This window comes from Pundamilia nyererei, unplaced genomic scaffold (genome assembly GCF_000239375.1).
Source record: "Pundamilia nyererei isolate P.nyererei 1_Seehausen unplaced genomic scaffold, PunNye1.0 scaffold00058, whole genome shotgun sequence".
In the NCBI taxonomy this organism is placed as follows: Eukaryota; Metazoa; Chordata; class Actinopteri; order Cichliformes; family Cichlidae; genus Pundamilia; species Pundamilia nyererei.
The window spans coordinates 2,665,196-2,682,498 of NW_005187459.1; the positions used below are offsets into that span (position 1 = coordinate 2,665,196).

A 17,303-nucleotide genomic window follows, 5' to 3' on the forward strand; every position below is an offset into this window, starting at 1 on the left:
CTCATCGTGTTATTGGCAATCATCAACGCCCACTTTTAATGTGAAAGCAAAAGCACTGCCAAGCACCAGACAGGAGAAGAAATAAGGCCAATAGACCCCAGTCGAGGCTTAATGGGGGCCTAGCGGCGTGGCTTACTGAGACCTCTCCTACCGCTTGTTCATCGCTCACACCTGCTGGTCGCCTGAGAGACGGAGGGGGCTTCTGGCTTATCAAACAAATTAGCTGCTTCATCACAGGGATGAAAGTGGCGATACACAAGCTGTGAAGCTGTCCTTTTCTTTCACGGGCAGTCCTTGCTCGAATACAGTCAAACAGAGAAACGATGCTCTGTTTGACGGAGGCCGGCGGATCTACAGTGCACTGTGTGGTGAGTAAGAAGCGATGGGTCTCCCAGCCCTCTAGGGGTCTGACACTTCAACCTGCTGTCACAGCAGACAAATGGCCAAAGTGCGGTGGCTTGTGCTTGGACAGAGGTCTGATTACAGTTAGATCAGAAGCCAATTTTTTGCCCTTCCAATCTCTGCAAACCCCACCCACACAGCACCACAGTTCTGAGTCACAGAGCTGAATGGCTGCAACCACTATGGCTAGCGTCCATATGCATACACTCCTACAGTACACTTTATCTCCCTCTAATTTCTCATCCTCCTCTTCACTTTTCTAAACTTAGATGCAACTTCGTCAGTCTGCAGTGAGATCATCCCTCTGCTCTTCCTGTTGATTGTCATCTTGTCTCCTATAGCTGTAGGGCTTGCAGCCTGCTTGTGCTGCAATGAATGACAATCCAAGGACACATCTGCACCACTTTTAGGTATTTATGTCTTGACAGCTTTGCGTCATGTTGATGTTATCCCAGAAGTCTCCATGCTTGTGAAAAACAAAAAGAATCCCAGTATACGTCCCCTCATATGGAGTCGCCAACTCCCAGCTGGATGATGCTACAGCAGACAGACACATAGACATATAGCTTTGTCTCTGGACAAACACGTCTAGAATTTTGTCCTTATTTTCCCCCGTCAGCCCTCCTCCACATACATCCCCTCGGGTCCTGAGATGTGCATCTCAACATCCTTGCCCAACCACCCCCCACCATTTCCACATTTTATAGGACAATATCTTCCACGCTGTGCACATATCAGACAAAAGTGCAGCCCGATGGCCAGTCACGTGCCACAGAGAGACAAACATCTTGGTCGTTAGCATACTCTTATGGACTTAAATATAGGCCTGTCACACTTAGCAACAGGCTGAGAGCTGAGTGGGGAGGGGGGCCTGTGCACATGCCAGCCATGTGGCAGAGCATTAAAGCCTGAGTCATCGCGTCATGTGACATGCGTGTCTTGCCTGCAGGCACTCGGCAGGACTGCATACTAAAGAGCAGCCTAGAGAAGCAACAGGGGGATAAATACCATTGCAGCTACCAGCGGAGGAAGGCGAACGTCGGGATTTGCGGAGCTCTTATTGACAGACAAAGACTGTGCCAAGTCCAGGCTCGCAGTCTCAGTCGGCTAAAGTTTAGGACATTGGCTTTACTCAAGCAAACTCCATTACAAAATGCCATTTATTTAGGCTGGCAGCAGTGAGGCTTAAGTCACTGATCGGACATTTAGAGCCTTTTCTCTCGAGCTGGGGAAAATTTCAAACATTTGTTTGCAATGTCACTGTCAGCATAAGGAAGAGACACAGAAGCCATCCAGTGCTCTCAGTCGAGGGAGGTGAAATAAATCAATGTCCCAGTGCATGAATCTGCGATCAAACTAAGTTTGGCCAGTTCGTATGGAATAGATTATAATGTAAATGTAGGGCAAGTACAGAAAAATAAAACACAGAGCTCACTTCAGCAGGGCATGGGGACCGACAATAATATCTTCCTCCCAAATAAGAAAGCTAGACTCAGGGCTAAAAGGTGGATTTAAATTCAGGGTGGGGCTTTTGAAATGTTAGCAACAGCAATGACAGGCACTCCAAGCACTGTGAAAGGCCTATACCAGTCAAATTACCTAAAAGTGAGAGGCCACATATATCACAGCCTCCTACACTCAACTGCAATTTCCACTGGTGCAAAAGCAGCCGTGGAAATCAGAAAGATTTGAAATTCATATTGTTTAAATTGAGAGTAAATAGGATTTGTTTGTCTACTTGGATGCTTTCAGACAGACTGAAGACCTTGGTGACACATTACTGAAGTCAGCGGCAACAGCAAGCTGTAAGAGTGCACTTTCTGCTTTTATAAATGTACAGGGTTATGTTTTAACTTTTCCATCGCTGCCCCCTTTGTGACCATGGAAACCACAGAAGCTGCAGGACAATACAGGGACTCATTTTGCAGATGGGCTAATGAAGCCTTTTCTCATATAAAAGTAAAACATTTGAGGGTTTCTTTTTTTATTTCTTTCCTTTTTTCCCCTTTTTTTGTAGATGCTATTACACTCTGTCCTATCAGGAGATATTAACAACATTAAGTCTTACCAAAGCAAAGCATTTTGTACATGATTCAGCAAAAAAAAAGGAAGTAAAACACAACCTGTTTGTTTGTTCTAACATCATCTTTCCCCAGACACTGCCCACCAGCTACACTTTATTTTATGTCAAATACTTTCTCTTTGACAAATAATGCACAGTGACAGCCATACAAGTGCTGCTATTTTGTTATTGTGGCACAGCTGCCCCTAGCATGTTTCTTTACTAAGTTTCTAACATGTTACATATACACAAAACATACAATTTCAATTTATGTGTGTAAGGCCAGTGCAGGAGCAGAGCTCTTAAAAAAAAAAAAAAAAGAACATCTGAGAGGTCGTTCCAGCGTGGTGAGAAATTTTTCTGTTGGACATAGCCATGAGCAGCTTCAGATGACTGTGCAAAGTATTATCTTAAGGTAAGTGTCATACACACTTTGTTCAGCTGGTGTACACTGCTTAACACTGACTGTGCAACGCGGAGCATGTGCTACAAGTAGGACCAGATTTATCCTGCTCGAAGGTTTTTGCGGCAGTTAAACGACAAATATCTTAGTTGCAGTTAGTTATATCTTCCATAATATGCTTATGAGCAACATAACCCACATGTCCACACTGGCAGTCTAGGTTTGTTAGCTAGAGCTGACAGAGACGCTAATATTCTACAGCTGGAGCTGATTTAGTTGACTATGTAGAAATTAGCCTTTAGCAAAGAAGATAAAAAGCATGACATAGAAGACTCAGACTCAAATTGCATAATCGTACGTCTTGGACCTAAGCTGTGAAGCAATAAAACTATAGGAAACTTTGTGTGTCTGTCACAACAGATGGTTCATTTGTGTGAACGTTAAGGCCTTGCTGAGGTTAACTACACATAAATATAGAAAAGGCAAGGCAAGGACACCTACCTACTGTATGCATGCAGCTCCGTCTCTGTCTACAAGAGTCTTTATCACACACATACACCCACATCTCAGCGCATAAAAACGCAGTGACAGGCAATTCCTCAAGTTCTGGCGCCTTGGGAACCTTTCTGTCTTTCCTCCTTTGCACACTCGCAAAAGGTTCAAATCTGGTTTTAGCCCTCAGGTTTTGGCTGATTTGCAGCTTTACATGTTTTATGTATTCATGCTTACAGAATCATCAGCTGGCCTCACATTATCTGCAAGTGCCCTTTTGATATCAGGATTTATTTTTAGTCAGTGACTCGAGCTGCCCGTTCTCTGAGGCAGCAAGGCAACCTCAAACCATAACTTTCCCAACACCATGATTTGCACTTAAAAACTGCCTTCAGTCCATGCCAAACATTTCTACCGTTTATGTCGCCAATTCTGTATCCATCTTTGACGTGTCACTCCAAAACACTTTATTCCAAAAGACCTGATTAATCATTTTCATTGGCAAACTGTAGTTTTGTTCTTTCTGGACAACAAAAACTCTTCTTGCCACGCTTCCCATTCAGATCAAATGTGTGATATTTCCTGATTTTTTGAACAACAACAGTTGCAAGAGTTACTTTAAGATCCTCTGACTACATGTTGGGTTGTTTTAGACTTCTTTTAAAGCAAGTGACGTGCTATTAGAATGACTTTGCTGGAACAGTCGGTCCTGGACACATCGGTAGTGATTTGAAATCTATACCACTTGTTTGAGTGATTTTCCTTACAGGGGAACGATTACTCTCAAGTCATTTGGAAACCTTTTCAAAAATCTTTTCCCTAGCTCACAGCCATCCAGAAGCCTTTTTGTCAGGGCCTTGGAGAGCTCTTGAAGACGTGAGGGTAAAAGAAAGCAAAGCAAACACCCTAGAAGGAAGAGGTTTAAACAAGACTGGGGCTACCTGCCACTCCTAATGGAGATTTTAATCCCTGATATCTAATCTGGAATTTGTGATTCTAATTTTATGATTTTGAAGAGGTGATAAATGTAGCTATGTACTACAAAATGTCATTATGTTTACTTTACCTGTAGGCTGTATTTTAAAGATCAATTTTTTTAAACGTGTGAAAAACACTGGTAATTTTCATGTAATTTAATTAGATTTACATAATAAAACATCATTAACTAACAATCTATCTGTTTCTGGAGCTTGGCATAATGGCCTTTTTACATTTTGCTTTTAATTAATTGGTCATAACCGTTGTGTTGGGGAAACAAAGCACATGTGGCGAACATTAACATGCGCGTCACCTCTCGCAAGATAAGCTCCTGGATGTCTGGGTAAAGCGATTGGAAGAGGAGAGTGTTCCGAAGCCAAATCATAAGGAAACATATGAAACATTAATGCGGAGGCAGCAGCGGCCCTTGAGACAGAGTGGAAGACTGCCTACAGTGGTTGAGAAGAAATAATTGGATGCAGAGAATAAGTAGCAAAATCAGGAGCTTAGATAAAATAAAATACATTTTAAAAGCACAATGCATAACAGAAGAAAATGTAGAAAAGAGTGAGACAAATACTTCACAGTCATTTCAGAGTCGTGGCCCTACGGAGACCCGGAGGTCACGTCAAAGGCAGGGGGAAAAGCAAGATGACAAAATCTTTGTGCTTCACAGCGTTCTGTAAGCCAGTCCCCCTACAAGCACCACAGGGACTGTGCCAACCTGACAGCATAAGTTTGACTCACCCCCACCACAGTTCCACACATTAACAACAATGTCAAGCAAAACCACCGAGTCTCAACCGCTCACGTCATATTGAAACAAGCACCTGAACAAACACTCGGGGGTTTTTTTTGCTTATTTTTAGCTCATCAAATGAAGCGTTTTTATCCACTCGAGGAGAAGCCTTTAATTCAGTCCAGTCATTTTGACAGCAAAGCATGTGCGGGACAGTTATGCAGTTACGATTTCTTGCACAAGCTGCTTCTTGCTTTGTGTTATCAGTTCTTTACCGTAGAGAGCAGGCCACAAAGCCATGCTCAGGACACATGTTCACCCTCCCAGACGTGAGGATAAACATGTGTTTACAGACCAGAACAATCCCCTGGCACACACTGTGTGTACTGACGGTAATCGAAGGACATCGCATTCTCATTCAACCTCAAAAATGCCTTTAAATGAATCCCATACTGCGTGTTCTCTGTTGACGTCATGTATGATTTGTTAGATGACAGTGATATTTCAGCGAGACGCCGGATTTCCAGCATGTATGATGAAGTGATATTTATATCCCTTGACAGGGGAGCGCTATCAGCACGCGCCAAAACCTTCTCTTGGAAAGTTGCAAACAACAGCTTGTACTTAACCTACCAAATAATCGGCTATTTATAGGCAAAGGGCAATCTGGAGCTTTTTTTTTTAGCTTTGAAAGGAAAGAAACGAACGGTTTACATGATTTCTGAAGCACCAGCATTTAGTCCTCTGGGAGTCAACCAAAGTGCTACGATAATGAAAGCGACAGACTCACAAATGAAATCAATAGGAAGCATAGGGTTACCACAAGTATCATCACTTAATCGGAAGCCATTCACAATGACACCAAACAATCTATTAGAGTGTGCAGGGTATTTACCTTTAATGCTTGACTCTTGATGACAAGGGACCTGCTGTTGTACAGCAACCGGACAGTGGTCAAAGCTCTTGGTTGCAAGGATGCCGTTACATTAAGAGAAGAATATTGACCAGGACTTACACGAGTGCAAATCAATACAATAGGAACATGATCCTCACAAGTGGCCCAGCCAATGCTGAAAATGCAGCTGTGCGAAATAGATCCTGCCGTAAATCACAACATTCCGACAGAGCTGCGGGCTCTGACTGTCACTCACTCGCTAGGCCGAACAGCACAGCGGCGAGTATGTTATCAAGAGTGGCGTGGTTAAAATGGAGCTCACGTCTCAGATCAAAGATTATCAGTATGTTACAAAATGGGTGATATTTTCACAGTTTTGGCCACTGCTTTGGTTATAATAGAACTACAACCACTGAGAATATTGCTAAGACATGGGATGAAAGCAACAATGAAGTTAAATGAAGCGATAAATGAGCAGCAAATTGATTAGACAGCTAAAAAGGGAAAGTGTGAGGGCCTGAAATGCCTTTCTTAATATCTCACTGAACATGGAAACTGTAACTGTTGGTAAATACCGACATGCTTCCACGCCCTTAAAATTCCTACATACATCTCTAATTTATACAGCAACTCATATGGACTGGTACTTATATAGTTCTTTTCTACTCCAACAGTCCATCAACTGAGCGCTCAAAGCACTTTTTAGGAAAACCCATATTCGTCCATCCTCAATTAGATGTCTGTGAAGGTTCTGAGTCATTCAGGTCATCGTAGTCTAAGGAGCTTGGAAAGAAAAGCGTCTTTAAGTTGCTTGAAGACGTTTCGCCTCTCATCCAAGAAGCTTCTTCAGTTGTAAAGTCAAATGGTGGGGAGTCCCAGATTTAAGCCCTGTGGGAGGGACCAAACAGCCACTTCATAAATGCACAGCACAACATAGAAGAGCCACCTCCACGGGACAAGACTCGGCTGTCTATCTGCATCTAAAGGACAAAGGTCACTCTTTTGAGGATACCAGTGTTCACATTTCGGACAGATAAGACAGATGGTTTGAAAGAGAAGTGAAAGAGTCCATCTATGTCCACTGTGAACGGCCATTTTTGCACAGAGGCGGTGGCTTACGACACCAACTGTCTGCCATCAATAATCCAGTTTCTGGTTTCCCTTCCCAGACGCCTTAACACCCACTCACATCCTGGGCCATTGACCTCAGGAAATCACATGATAGGGTGGGGCTAGGTTTAACAATGAGCTCACCCGAAACCTCGGCTGATTGTGACCTACACCCGTTGTCACACCTTGGCTCGTGTGATTAGGTAGAGGATCAATAGGGGATCCATTGTACCTCTTGGGGGGACACTCCCACAGGGCTTAAATCTGAGACACCATTTGACCTTAGAACTGAAGAAGCTTCTCGGATGAGAGGTGAAACATCTTCAAGCAACTTAAAGAAGTCCAGACGCTTTTCTTTCCAAACTCCTTAGACCACATCAATTAGAGTTTTGCAGGCAGGATTAAAAATGTCAATCCAAACTTCTTACTGCGTTTGCTCCACTGTCCTGGAAAATGTTAGCTAACCTTATAACTAAGGCTCCTTCAGGCTAACATAGGGATTTGCTTAGTACCACTAAGATCACCTTAGTGTGACTTTCTACCCATGTTAAAGTGGTCAGAGAGAAAATCAATCTTTTCATGGTTACTTACAGTTAATAATTACAGCTAACACAGACAGTGTAGCTTCACCTGTCCACAAGCAGTCAGAATAAAGCCGGTCAACATCCAGTACAATAGGTACACTCTCCCAGTGCGTGTGTTCAAATATAAACCTATTTATTCTCTCCAGCCCACGTGACACTGTGTATTTACATTGAGCCACTCAAGCATTGTCTCCCGTCTGTTGGGAATAATTAGTGCACAGGTTGGTGACCTCTCAGGCATTGCTACTCTGCATCAAACAGTCAGTACATGTGCATTACTTATAGCTTGGTTTCTTTTCATGCAGTGTACAGACAAAAGAATGAAAAAGTGCACATGCATTAACAACCAGCAGATGTAAAATGTGCCTTTGGTCAAAAGCTTCTAGACAGCACTTATTAAGCAGTCCTTCAAGTTCCCACCTTAAATGTGATGAGTCATGGTAAGTAGGAAGGCCTGTGTGTCTGGATGAACTTTACTTTTACATGTGCACTTTTCCATTAGTTAACTGGTCAAACGGTTTAAACCATCAAAGCCACATGCCTCTCTTTAATGCGCAGACATACACACACTCATCATCCCTGACAAGGCAGGAGTTAACAGAGCAGAGAGACAAGGAGCAAGAGGAGTAAGAGCTGGAGATAAATGTACACTAAATTATTGAGGAGAAGCAACATGGCAGCACAACTTTAATCACCCTAAACCCGGATCCCATTTGGTGCCTGTCAAGGCTAAAGGACTTAAGCAGAACACGCTGTCAGGATATTGGACAGGGGGAAGCAGCAAAAACACTGTTGCGGTACTGATGCAGCAAAATTTGTTTTCCATTTCTAAGAACCGATAGAACAGAGGACGCTGAGTGCTTTGGGAGGGCATGAAAGATTCAAACCTGGTACATAAGGGGTCTTTGATTAACAGCACTTCAATACAGCGCACAGCCACAAACACATGCCCTCTTTGTTCCGGTAATAGTGTAAAGTTGATGTGCACAGAACTGACATGAAAGCCACATCTTGGAAGTTCCCTTGTGACCTTACCACGGGCTAAACTTTCAAGACTTTTTTGTTTTTTGGACTATATCACACGGTTATATCGACTGGCAGTTTTAAGACTTAATTTCAACAGATTTTCTCTTCTTTCTCTCCCCCAGTCCTTGTTCTACTTGTGTGAAAAGTAAAATGAGGTCCGCTGGGATGAGATACTAATCCCTCTTTATATTCTGTGATACCAAACCACAATCCTTCATCCCCCATATGCTACTGCCAGCTCTCCAGCTAGCCACTGAGTAGGAAACAAACTATACATTTGTAAATTTTGTAGACCTTTCCACCAGAGCAGATTATATGAAATGTGAAGAAATACGTACACTGATGTTTAAGTCACCAATATATAAAATATGCATTTCCCTTCTACACTCAGTTGCTTGCAATCAAGAACCTAAATCACACCACAAAAAAAGCAAAGAAAAGAAAGTTTTAACAAAACAGATAAAAGACCAAACAACTGAATAAATGCTCTATGACCTGAAAACAAGCTTTAGCTTTCCCCTCCATCTCTAAAGATAGTGCAGCTATGCAGAGAAAAGTAGCCAGAGGATCACTGTAATTATTTGTTAAAGTCGAACTGTACTATGAAAGCAATAATAATAATAACCCAGAACTTATATCACTGGAATCCTCCAAGAGAGTCTCACATATATTGAAATACACGGAAATATTAATAACGTTTCATCGCGAGTTTAATCAAAATAAGAACTTCCCTCGCATACATATGATGAAGCGCTGTAGAGATTGTGAGCTACAACTGAACACTTCCTTTGGTGCATATTATACCAATTAAATTCACGCTTGTATTGCTAAGTAAAAACAATCTGTGTCATTAAGATCACGTCTCAGCAAGATTTTCAAGTGACTGTGGGCAAACGTTGAAGGGTAGCACACTCACTCATTGAATCAGAATCTGCATGCGTGCATGCATGCACGCGCCGTTTCTGCATCCACCAGAGTCTGCTCGCATATACAAATGTTTGCCCTTTTGTGCACGTCACACATTATTTGCATCCGCATCCATTAACATCTGTACAAATCATCTATCATCGTGCGTGTGCATATGTGCAGAGGCACAACTGCATGTTACCTCAGCCACCTCCGGACAGCTATTCTGAAATAATAATTCTGGGGATGAGCGCACGCGCTTCTGTGTGTGTGCCTGTGTGCCTCCATTTGGACGTGTGAGGCCTATGATGTCCTGCGTTTGTCGATGAGATAATCTGGCGGAGCATGGACTGACAATTTGATCTATTGATCTGCGTCTTGCTGGCTCACAGGGAGTCTCTGAGTTATAGCGCTGCCATTTCTCCTGGCCACCATTAGTAAAGAGCGATCTCTCTGGGGAGGTGATGCTGCCACAGTGTTAAACACATTTGCTGCAGACCACCCAGAAATTGAAATACATACAGATGACTCTGGTTCCAGCGTTATCACATTCCAAAACTGTAAATGTTTTCTGTCAGCCGGACACTCAGTTTCTATATACTGTTGCTTTGATGCGCAAAATCAATGTCCGATTAAAATCGTGTTCAGTATTACACGTTCTTGCTGACACAGCATAGAAAATATCTGACCAAAAATGAGCAAAAGATTTTCACAGTTGTTGACAGTTTGACACACTTTAGATTGTACTTGATTACTCCAATATACTGAAGTTGGAGATCCTTAACTACGGGTAACTGATCCATGTGTTGATGTCACTTGTCCCATGCTTATCATACGCCTGCAATCTCATATATCGACTACTTCTCTCACCCCAACCAGTCGGAGCAGATGGCCCCGCCCCTCCCTGAGCCTGGTTCTGCTGGAGGTTTCTTCCTGTTAAAAGGGAGTTTTTCCTTCCCACTGTCGCCAAAGTGCTTGCTCATAGGAGGTCATATGATTGTTGTGTTTTTTCTCTGTATGTATTTTTGTAGGGTCTACATTACAATATAAAGCGCCTTGAGGCGACTGTTGTTGTGATTTGGCGCTATATAAATAAAATTGAATTGGAACTGAATTATTATGCAGGATATAGCACTTTTTAATGTAAAGACTTTAATGGGTTAAGCACTGCGTTTGAATCCGCTCCAAAGCCCTACCCCTGGTCCTTCTCCCAGTTTTCCTGTCTACAGCTGGTCTATTACAATAAAGGCTAACAGCTTCTAAGAGAAGTATAGCAGGTATTAACTGCACGCTTGGTTAGTGTTAGTTTTGTCTTTGGTATGCCAAAGTATCCTGATGATAGTGAACAAGTTACTGAAGCCCAAGTTGCTCCTGAGTGTGAATGTTATACGGAGAGCACTTAGACATATAAAAAAGTGCTTGTGCGAATGTGTGTGTGGATGGCTGAATGAGACATGCTGTATGAAGTGCTTTGAGTATTCAAGTAGAGCAGAAAAGCGCTATACAAGACTCGTATGATGGAGCTCGGCTGGCACATGCGGTTTAATTAAGGCAAAAACTAGCATTACTCTCAGTACTGACACTACTATTATTTAACACAATCCTCTTTTCACTTTTACCCTTCATGTTGATCCACAGCATCACATTAAAAAGAGGTGTGGAGGAAGAAGCAAGAGCATCATTGCAGAATGGTTTCAAGCTAAATGCTCATTTTATCTTTTAACCTTTTCTTTTTTATGAATGCTGGAAGCCAAGATTGCAACAGTGTTTTTTTTAGTCCGGTGAAAAGCTAATCTTCTCATCTTTTTGTCTTATGTTGATGGCCTTGTGGTTGACCTCCTGGTAAACACTAAAAGGGCCTCTGCAGTGTTCATTGAAAAGTAGCGTCATCAGAAAGTATTTGGCCAAGAAATAAAGGGCATAGGAAACAAGGGAAGCTTTCTTTTTTTTTTTTGCTCCTCCACCTTCATCAGAAACACTGTCTCATCACTAAAACCACTAAAAAAACTGCTTTATTAATTCAGCATTTTGCAATCTTGCTTATTTTTGAAAATACACAGCTAATCCAAAGGATAGCTAATGTGGGGTGACTGCTTGCACAGCAAATTCCGTTGTTTTTTTTAAATGCTCATGACTTCTTTTTGCTGTTGAGATACTGTGCAGAAAACAATTGAGTGTGTGTCTCTGTGTGTGCACTTGGGCATATCTGTCTCACTGCATTACCACACACAGATCAATAAGGATTCTATTCTTGGCCATTAGATCTTGAAAAAAAGGGATAGCCTGCCTCTCTCACTCTTCCCTAGCTATTCCCCCTCTCTCTCTGCTCTTCCTGGTTTATTGGCCTGTTCTTTCCACGGGCTCACCAGCCAAGCTCTTTCTCTATTTCCCGTCTTTCCCTCCTCCAGATAACACCAAAGGGACATTGTCATCTTCCCAGGTGGACGCTGAAGCCAGAGGCAGAGTGAGTGGTGAGCAGCCAATACGAGGCAGTTTTGGGGGACCACAGAAATGATTGGCTTTATGTCTACAGGGATGAGACATATCCTCAGAGAACACAAACACCGACATGTATCGCACATGTGTACACATCAGTGCACGCCTCCCGTTTGTGCTGTAATTTTCAGTGCTTTGCCACGTTGCCAGGCTGAGGCCCTTGATCTGCCACTTCCTGTAATCCTTCATGGAAGAGGGGTGCAGCCAAATGTCCTGGCAGGCCAACCAGGCAAACAAACACACATATACACACACTCACACAGACGTCGATATCCATGAGAAGCCTCTCATGGCCCGCCAGGGCTTAGATGTGACCATGTGTATCAGCACAGGGAATCCCTGGATGCCTTTCCAAAACCTGCAACCAGCCAAAACTTCAACGAAATCACAACCTGCCACAAGACCCACATCCGGCAGCTCAGCACTACACAATTTATGAATCGCGAAAGCTCGAACTACACCGCCTGCATCTGCGCCACAGTGGTGTCGCTGTCATCAGATAAAGAGACAGGGCTGACTAAACAGTAAAATAACAGGGGAGGAGAACCAACACCAAGGAGCAGATAGATGACTCCCAATTCACCTTCCACTGACTCTGATAAGACTCTATCTGATCCACATCACTCAAACACAAAAGAGATCCCTCAGTTCATTCAGTTTCAAAGTGACCAATTACAGCCAGCAGGAAACATCTGACAAGATCATTCGACCAAAGTCGGTATAGTCTGACTCGCTATAAACTTCTTCTTCCTACTTTGGAAGTAATGGGTAATGTACCAGAAAGCAAGACACAAGCCCTATTGAGCTTATCCCCCTTAACATAGTTCACCTACCAAAGCAGGAATTTCTACTTGTATCTACTAATACAAGTGATCGAATCTGCTCTAGTCCAGTTGAGGTTTATTTTGAATCTGTAAAGCTTTAGGAACATACAGTTATCGCTTTAAAATGTGGTGTGCCTACCATCTCACTCAGTCTGTCTTAAAACATTTAAAAGGTACACAGGCTGCCCATCTTTTTAAAAAAAATCTGGCAAACACGGTTCAGTAGACTCTCATGCTCATCATCATCCTCCCTTTTTTCCAGTGCAAGGTGAACGAGACTGAGTCACAACCATACCTGCCAGCAGGTGGGAAAGAGGGACAGCCAGGCGGACCGCTCTTAATCACACCGTAATGAGCTGGCAAAGGTTGTCGGACAGGCAGGAGAACACACAGAGGACCTGTAAAAGCGGCCTCACACAGGCAAGTTCGCGGGCGTTCTCTGAAGTTATATGACTCCCCATGGTGCCATTTCATCGCAAGCTGTTGTCCCTGTTTGTGTTAACGTCCTCATATTGCAAGAAAGCCGATGCGAGCTAACACACGTGCCGAACGGCAACACGTATTTCAATATGTGGGGTCTGTGCGGGCTTTGCTTTGATTTAGCATTCGGCACAAGGGTGCAAGAATGTAGCACGGTCAAGGTCTAAAAAACAGCTAAACTGTGAAATTCAGTGAAGGTAAATGTGGTCTATATTTTATGCATTGTCTCGCCTTGGGATAATATCTGGATGTTGGACTTTAAGTTGAAGAGAAATCAAACACTGAAGCTCGCAAACCCAAGAAACCCACCTTTCCAAAATCCCTCTAAGATACTGAAAACCAGCCAACATACAGGAGCGTCTGACAACAGCAGCTGAGGGGACTGTTCACTTACCTGCTGCTGCCTCACAGGGATGCACCTACCCAAAGGAGCTGCCACGGGCCACAGCAGCTCATAGAGGCTCAGCGGCAAGTAAAAGGATACAATCTGAGAGCTCCACTCTGGGTGCCAACGGCCAATATCTTCTGCACAGGGTCAAAAGCCATGGACGACGGCTGATAGGGGAAGCCATGACGGACAGTCTGGTGCGATACGTAGAAAAATGAAGAAGAAGAAAGAAGGGAAAGAAAAAGAAAATGTGTTAGAGAATATCAATTTGCATTTCACAGCAGGGGTGTTGTTTTGTCAGTGGATGCCACACACCTGACTTTGATAAACAAATAGCCCAGACGGATGCGAAGAGTGTTATGACAGAAATATAAAAACTGAAATTGTGCAGACAAGGGAATATAAAAAAAAAAAAAAGATGGAACAAATGCTCTTTCTGTGCACAGATATCCTTTTCTTAATGATAGGTATGATATTTGGACTCGCTTTTTTGGTTCCTTTTATAATCACTGGCCTAATTTGAGATTTCATCTCTCTCTCATTTCCCTCTTTTTATGTTGTTTTCCTTCTCTCGCTGCCTCCCACGTGCAGTCGTGATAACACTTAAAGTCTGGAAATAAAATACATGGAGAAAAAAAAACATGGATAAGGAGGAATCAGGTTATGATTAGCTTTTGTTTCTTCTTTACGGTATGCGACGCATTATAAGGTGTTCCTGGTTCACTCTGTGCATTTCTGTGAGGGTAGTTTTATGGCATCAGTCAGCCGGCGGTGGGCTGTTGGATTTGTTTGCTTAGTGACAGAAGGCTAAAGTACATTACATAAGAAGCACTCGGTGCAGCAGAGACACCTGCCTTCCTCGTAGAGAGACATTACAGAGAGATCCTGTCCAGACAGACAGCAAAGGTGCAAGAGTGAGCCTGAAGTCTTGTTCAAAGGCACTTCAATCAGACATCTTGCTGTTGACAGACATATTTAGGCTGCCGTGGCTATAAAACCTGCAGTCTTTGAGCTGGTCTGTCTAGTCACCAAACCCCAACGTCCCCAAAGCCCTCGGGTATGTTGACATGATTCTAGATTATTTTCCCGTGTTTACTTCACGCGCTCTCAACGTAACACTTCTTACTGATGTTAATCTCCCTGGATTTGCACCTCTGTTATGTGACTACTAAAATACACGAGGACAAAAAGTCTTTTAACACACAAGAAAAGACTTCATCATGCAAATATGCTAAAGCAAATCAATGGCAGTGTCATTTTTTTTTCCAGCAACCAGACATAACGAAGGATATCACACATAGATGATTTCAAATATATCAAAAAAATTAGGTGGAATAAGCAAAAAAGCTTCACAAGCACACAATTTAAATATGTTGGGAAATCAATGAGAAGCACACAGTGGGGTCTATTAAAAGGGCAATTAGAAAAGCTGCTGAGGAAACTGAATTGACTTAACAGTAGCTTGCACGTCATGTAAACTGGACGGGTATTATCCCAATTATCCCATCTACTACTGTGGTCAATACAGACAGAGGAGGGCGAGCCTTTTTTAATCTCCCAAGCAGGCCTGCACTCACTTCAGGCGCCATCAGTCCCCAATGATCTGGGGATAAAGTGGTCTGTGTTTAGGTGTGGATGAGGGAGACCGAACGGACGGGGGGGTGCAGGGATGTGTGAAAGAGAAAAGACGAGGGAGAAGAAGGGAATGGAGAGACACTGCGTGGAAAAGACAACACGCACACTGCCACACGTTCGCTTACACACGCACATCAATCACAAACCAATGTTTTACTAATCCAAACCAACAGATTATGCAAGAGGGGATCAGTTCAGCCCAACCCCTCGATATGACAGTTCATGCCATGCGCACATGCAGAAAAGTCCGGGATTTTCACACAGTACACTGGCGCAACCCTAACCCTACCATACCCCGTGTTGCTCGGTGATTTAAAAAAAGCTCGAAGTAAATTACTTAACAAAAACATAAACAATCGAATAGAAACTTGCAGCTGGTCGGTGCAGCGCACTCGCCAAACAGCATGCGCATCGTAGCTGCCTATGTTGCACTGTTTATGCGCATAGGATGTGATCTTTCTGAAATGGACAGGCTGCTCGCCAAATGTTCATTAAATCTTTAATGAGCACGTGCTTGTTGTAGTTTAGAAGAAGACTGCAGTGTAAAACGCTTTGCGGCTAATAAATAATTCCGTGGAGCTCCACTTGCACCATCCGTGTTCTGAGATGGGATAAGTGCAAAACATTGCCTGCAATAAATATCATTAGCGCTAAAAGCCAATACGCAAACAGCTGTATGATTGGGGGAAAAAAGAAGAAAAATCTCCAGTCTCGCCCACCTTGCAGAGCTGGAAATGCTCGGACTGGAGGGTCTCCTGGATGAGATGGTTCTCTTGTGGCCCCACTTGGACAGACGGCGTGGAGGAGGACACCTCTTTTAAACCGTCCAGCACCTTCCTGATGTTGAACTTCTTCATTTTCAGACTGCAGAACACAGAATTGAAATCACCCGCAATAATAATGATTTTTAAAAAAGATAAAGGGAATGGCCACTTTATTTCTCTCACACACACGCGTGCGCTCTGTTCCCCCCTGTGGCTCTTACATTTTAGTGCTTATTATTTATCGCAGTCTCCATGCTGGAAAGCTCAACGCGCGCACCGCACAGGTCAGGTCGCCGCTTGAGGTGTTTCTGGAGAGGGGGCGGTGAGGGTGCTGGTGCGTCGGTGTAATTTGCTCCTTGGAGTCCGTGCTGTGCCCCACTGCGTCTCCGTTCTTCCTCTCGGCGTCCTTCCCCTCCCCTCTCGACTGTGTGCGCCGCTCAGCCAAGGCGGAAACGCAGCGCAGCGGCGGCGGCGGTGGTGGTGATGCTGCTGCTGCTGCTGCTGACGCTCTTGCGCATGTCTGACAGAACAGGCTTCAACACAAATCCCGCCACCTTGCCAACCCTCTCTCTCTCTCTCTCTCTCTCTCTCGCTCTCTCCCTCTTGTTTCATCGGCCCCAGCGACAACGCCCCCTCCCTCCCCTCCTTGTCACGCACGTATAGTAGGTTTTGCTCCACTGCACCTGGTGATGCTGGTGAGCCTGGGATGCAGCAGCGTTGAGAGAGTCTGTGTGGAGACAGACGAGCAAACAAACCGGGGCTCAGTGCCATTATTTCCAATACACCCTTGCCTTAACCTCTCCGCCTCTTTTTATGTGCTTGCGTGGAAGATTCGCCATATTAAGGGTCACGCACAACAGATGATGGATGTGGAAATCAGTTGTTTTTTTTAAGCGAAAGAAATGGTTGTGCCAGGCTCAGCAATAAAAGACAGTCACAACAATATTAGAGCTGCATTTTGAACAGTTTTTGGGGGGCTTGGAGAAAAATGATAACATGAAGGACAAAATCATCCACTTTCAATCTATATTTAATTTTTTAGGATTTCTTTTTCCTGCTTTTTAAAGACGTTATTGCGCTCCCTGTGCTGTTTGATTTCATTATTTATTTATTTTTTGG

General features: G+C 43.5%; 1 protein-coding gene across 5 annotated transcripts in view; it reads right to left on the reverse strand.

The window, feature by feature from the left end:
* Nucleotides 1-16,741, reverse strand: part of stxbp5a (syntaxin binding protein 5a (tomosyn)) — a 101,181-nt gene extending 84,440 nt beyond the window's left edge. For all 5 annotated transcript variants that reach the window (XM_013911213.1, XM_013911212.1, XM_013911211.1 and 2 more), the window contains exons 1-3: nucleotides 16,406-16,741; nucleotides 16,140-16,284; nucleotides 13,882-13,979 (exon numbers count right to left, since the gene is read on the reverse strand). In XM_013911213.1, coding sequence (XP_013766667.1) covers nucleotides 13,882-13,979; nucleotides 16,140-16,277 — 236 coding nt within the window. In that variant the 5' untranslated portion in view covers nucleotides 16,278-16,284; nucleotides 16,406-16,741. The remainder of the gene's footprint in view (nucleotides 1-13,881; nucleotides 13,980-16,139; nucleotides 16,285-16,405) is intronic.
* Between the last annotated feature and the right edge of the window lie 562 nt (nucleotides 16,742-17,303).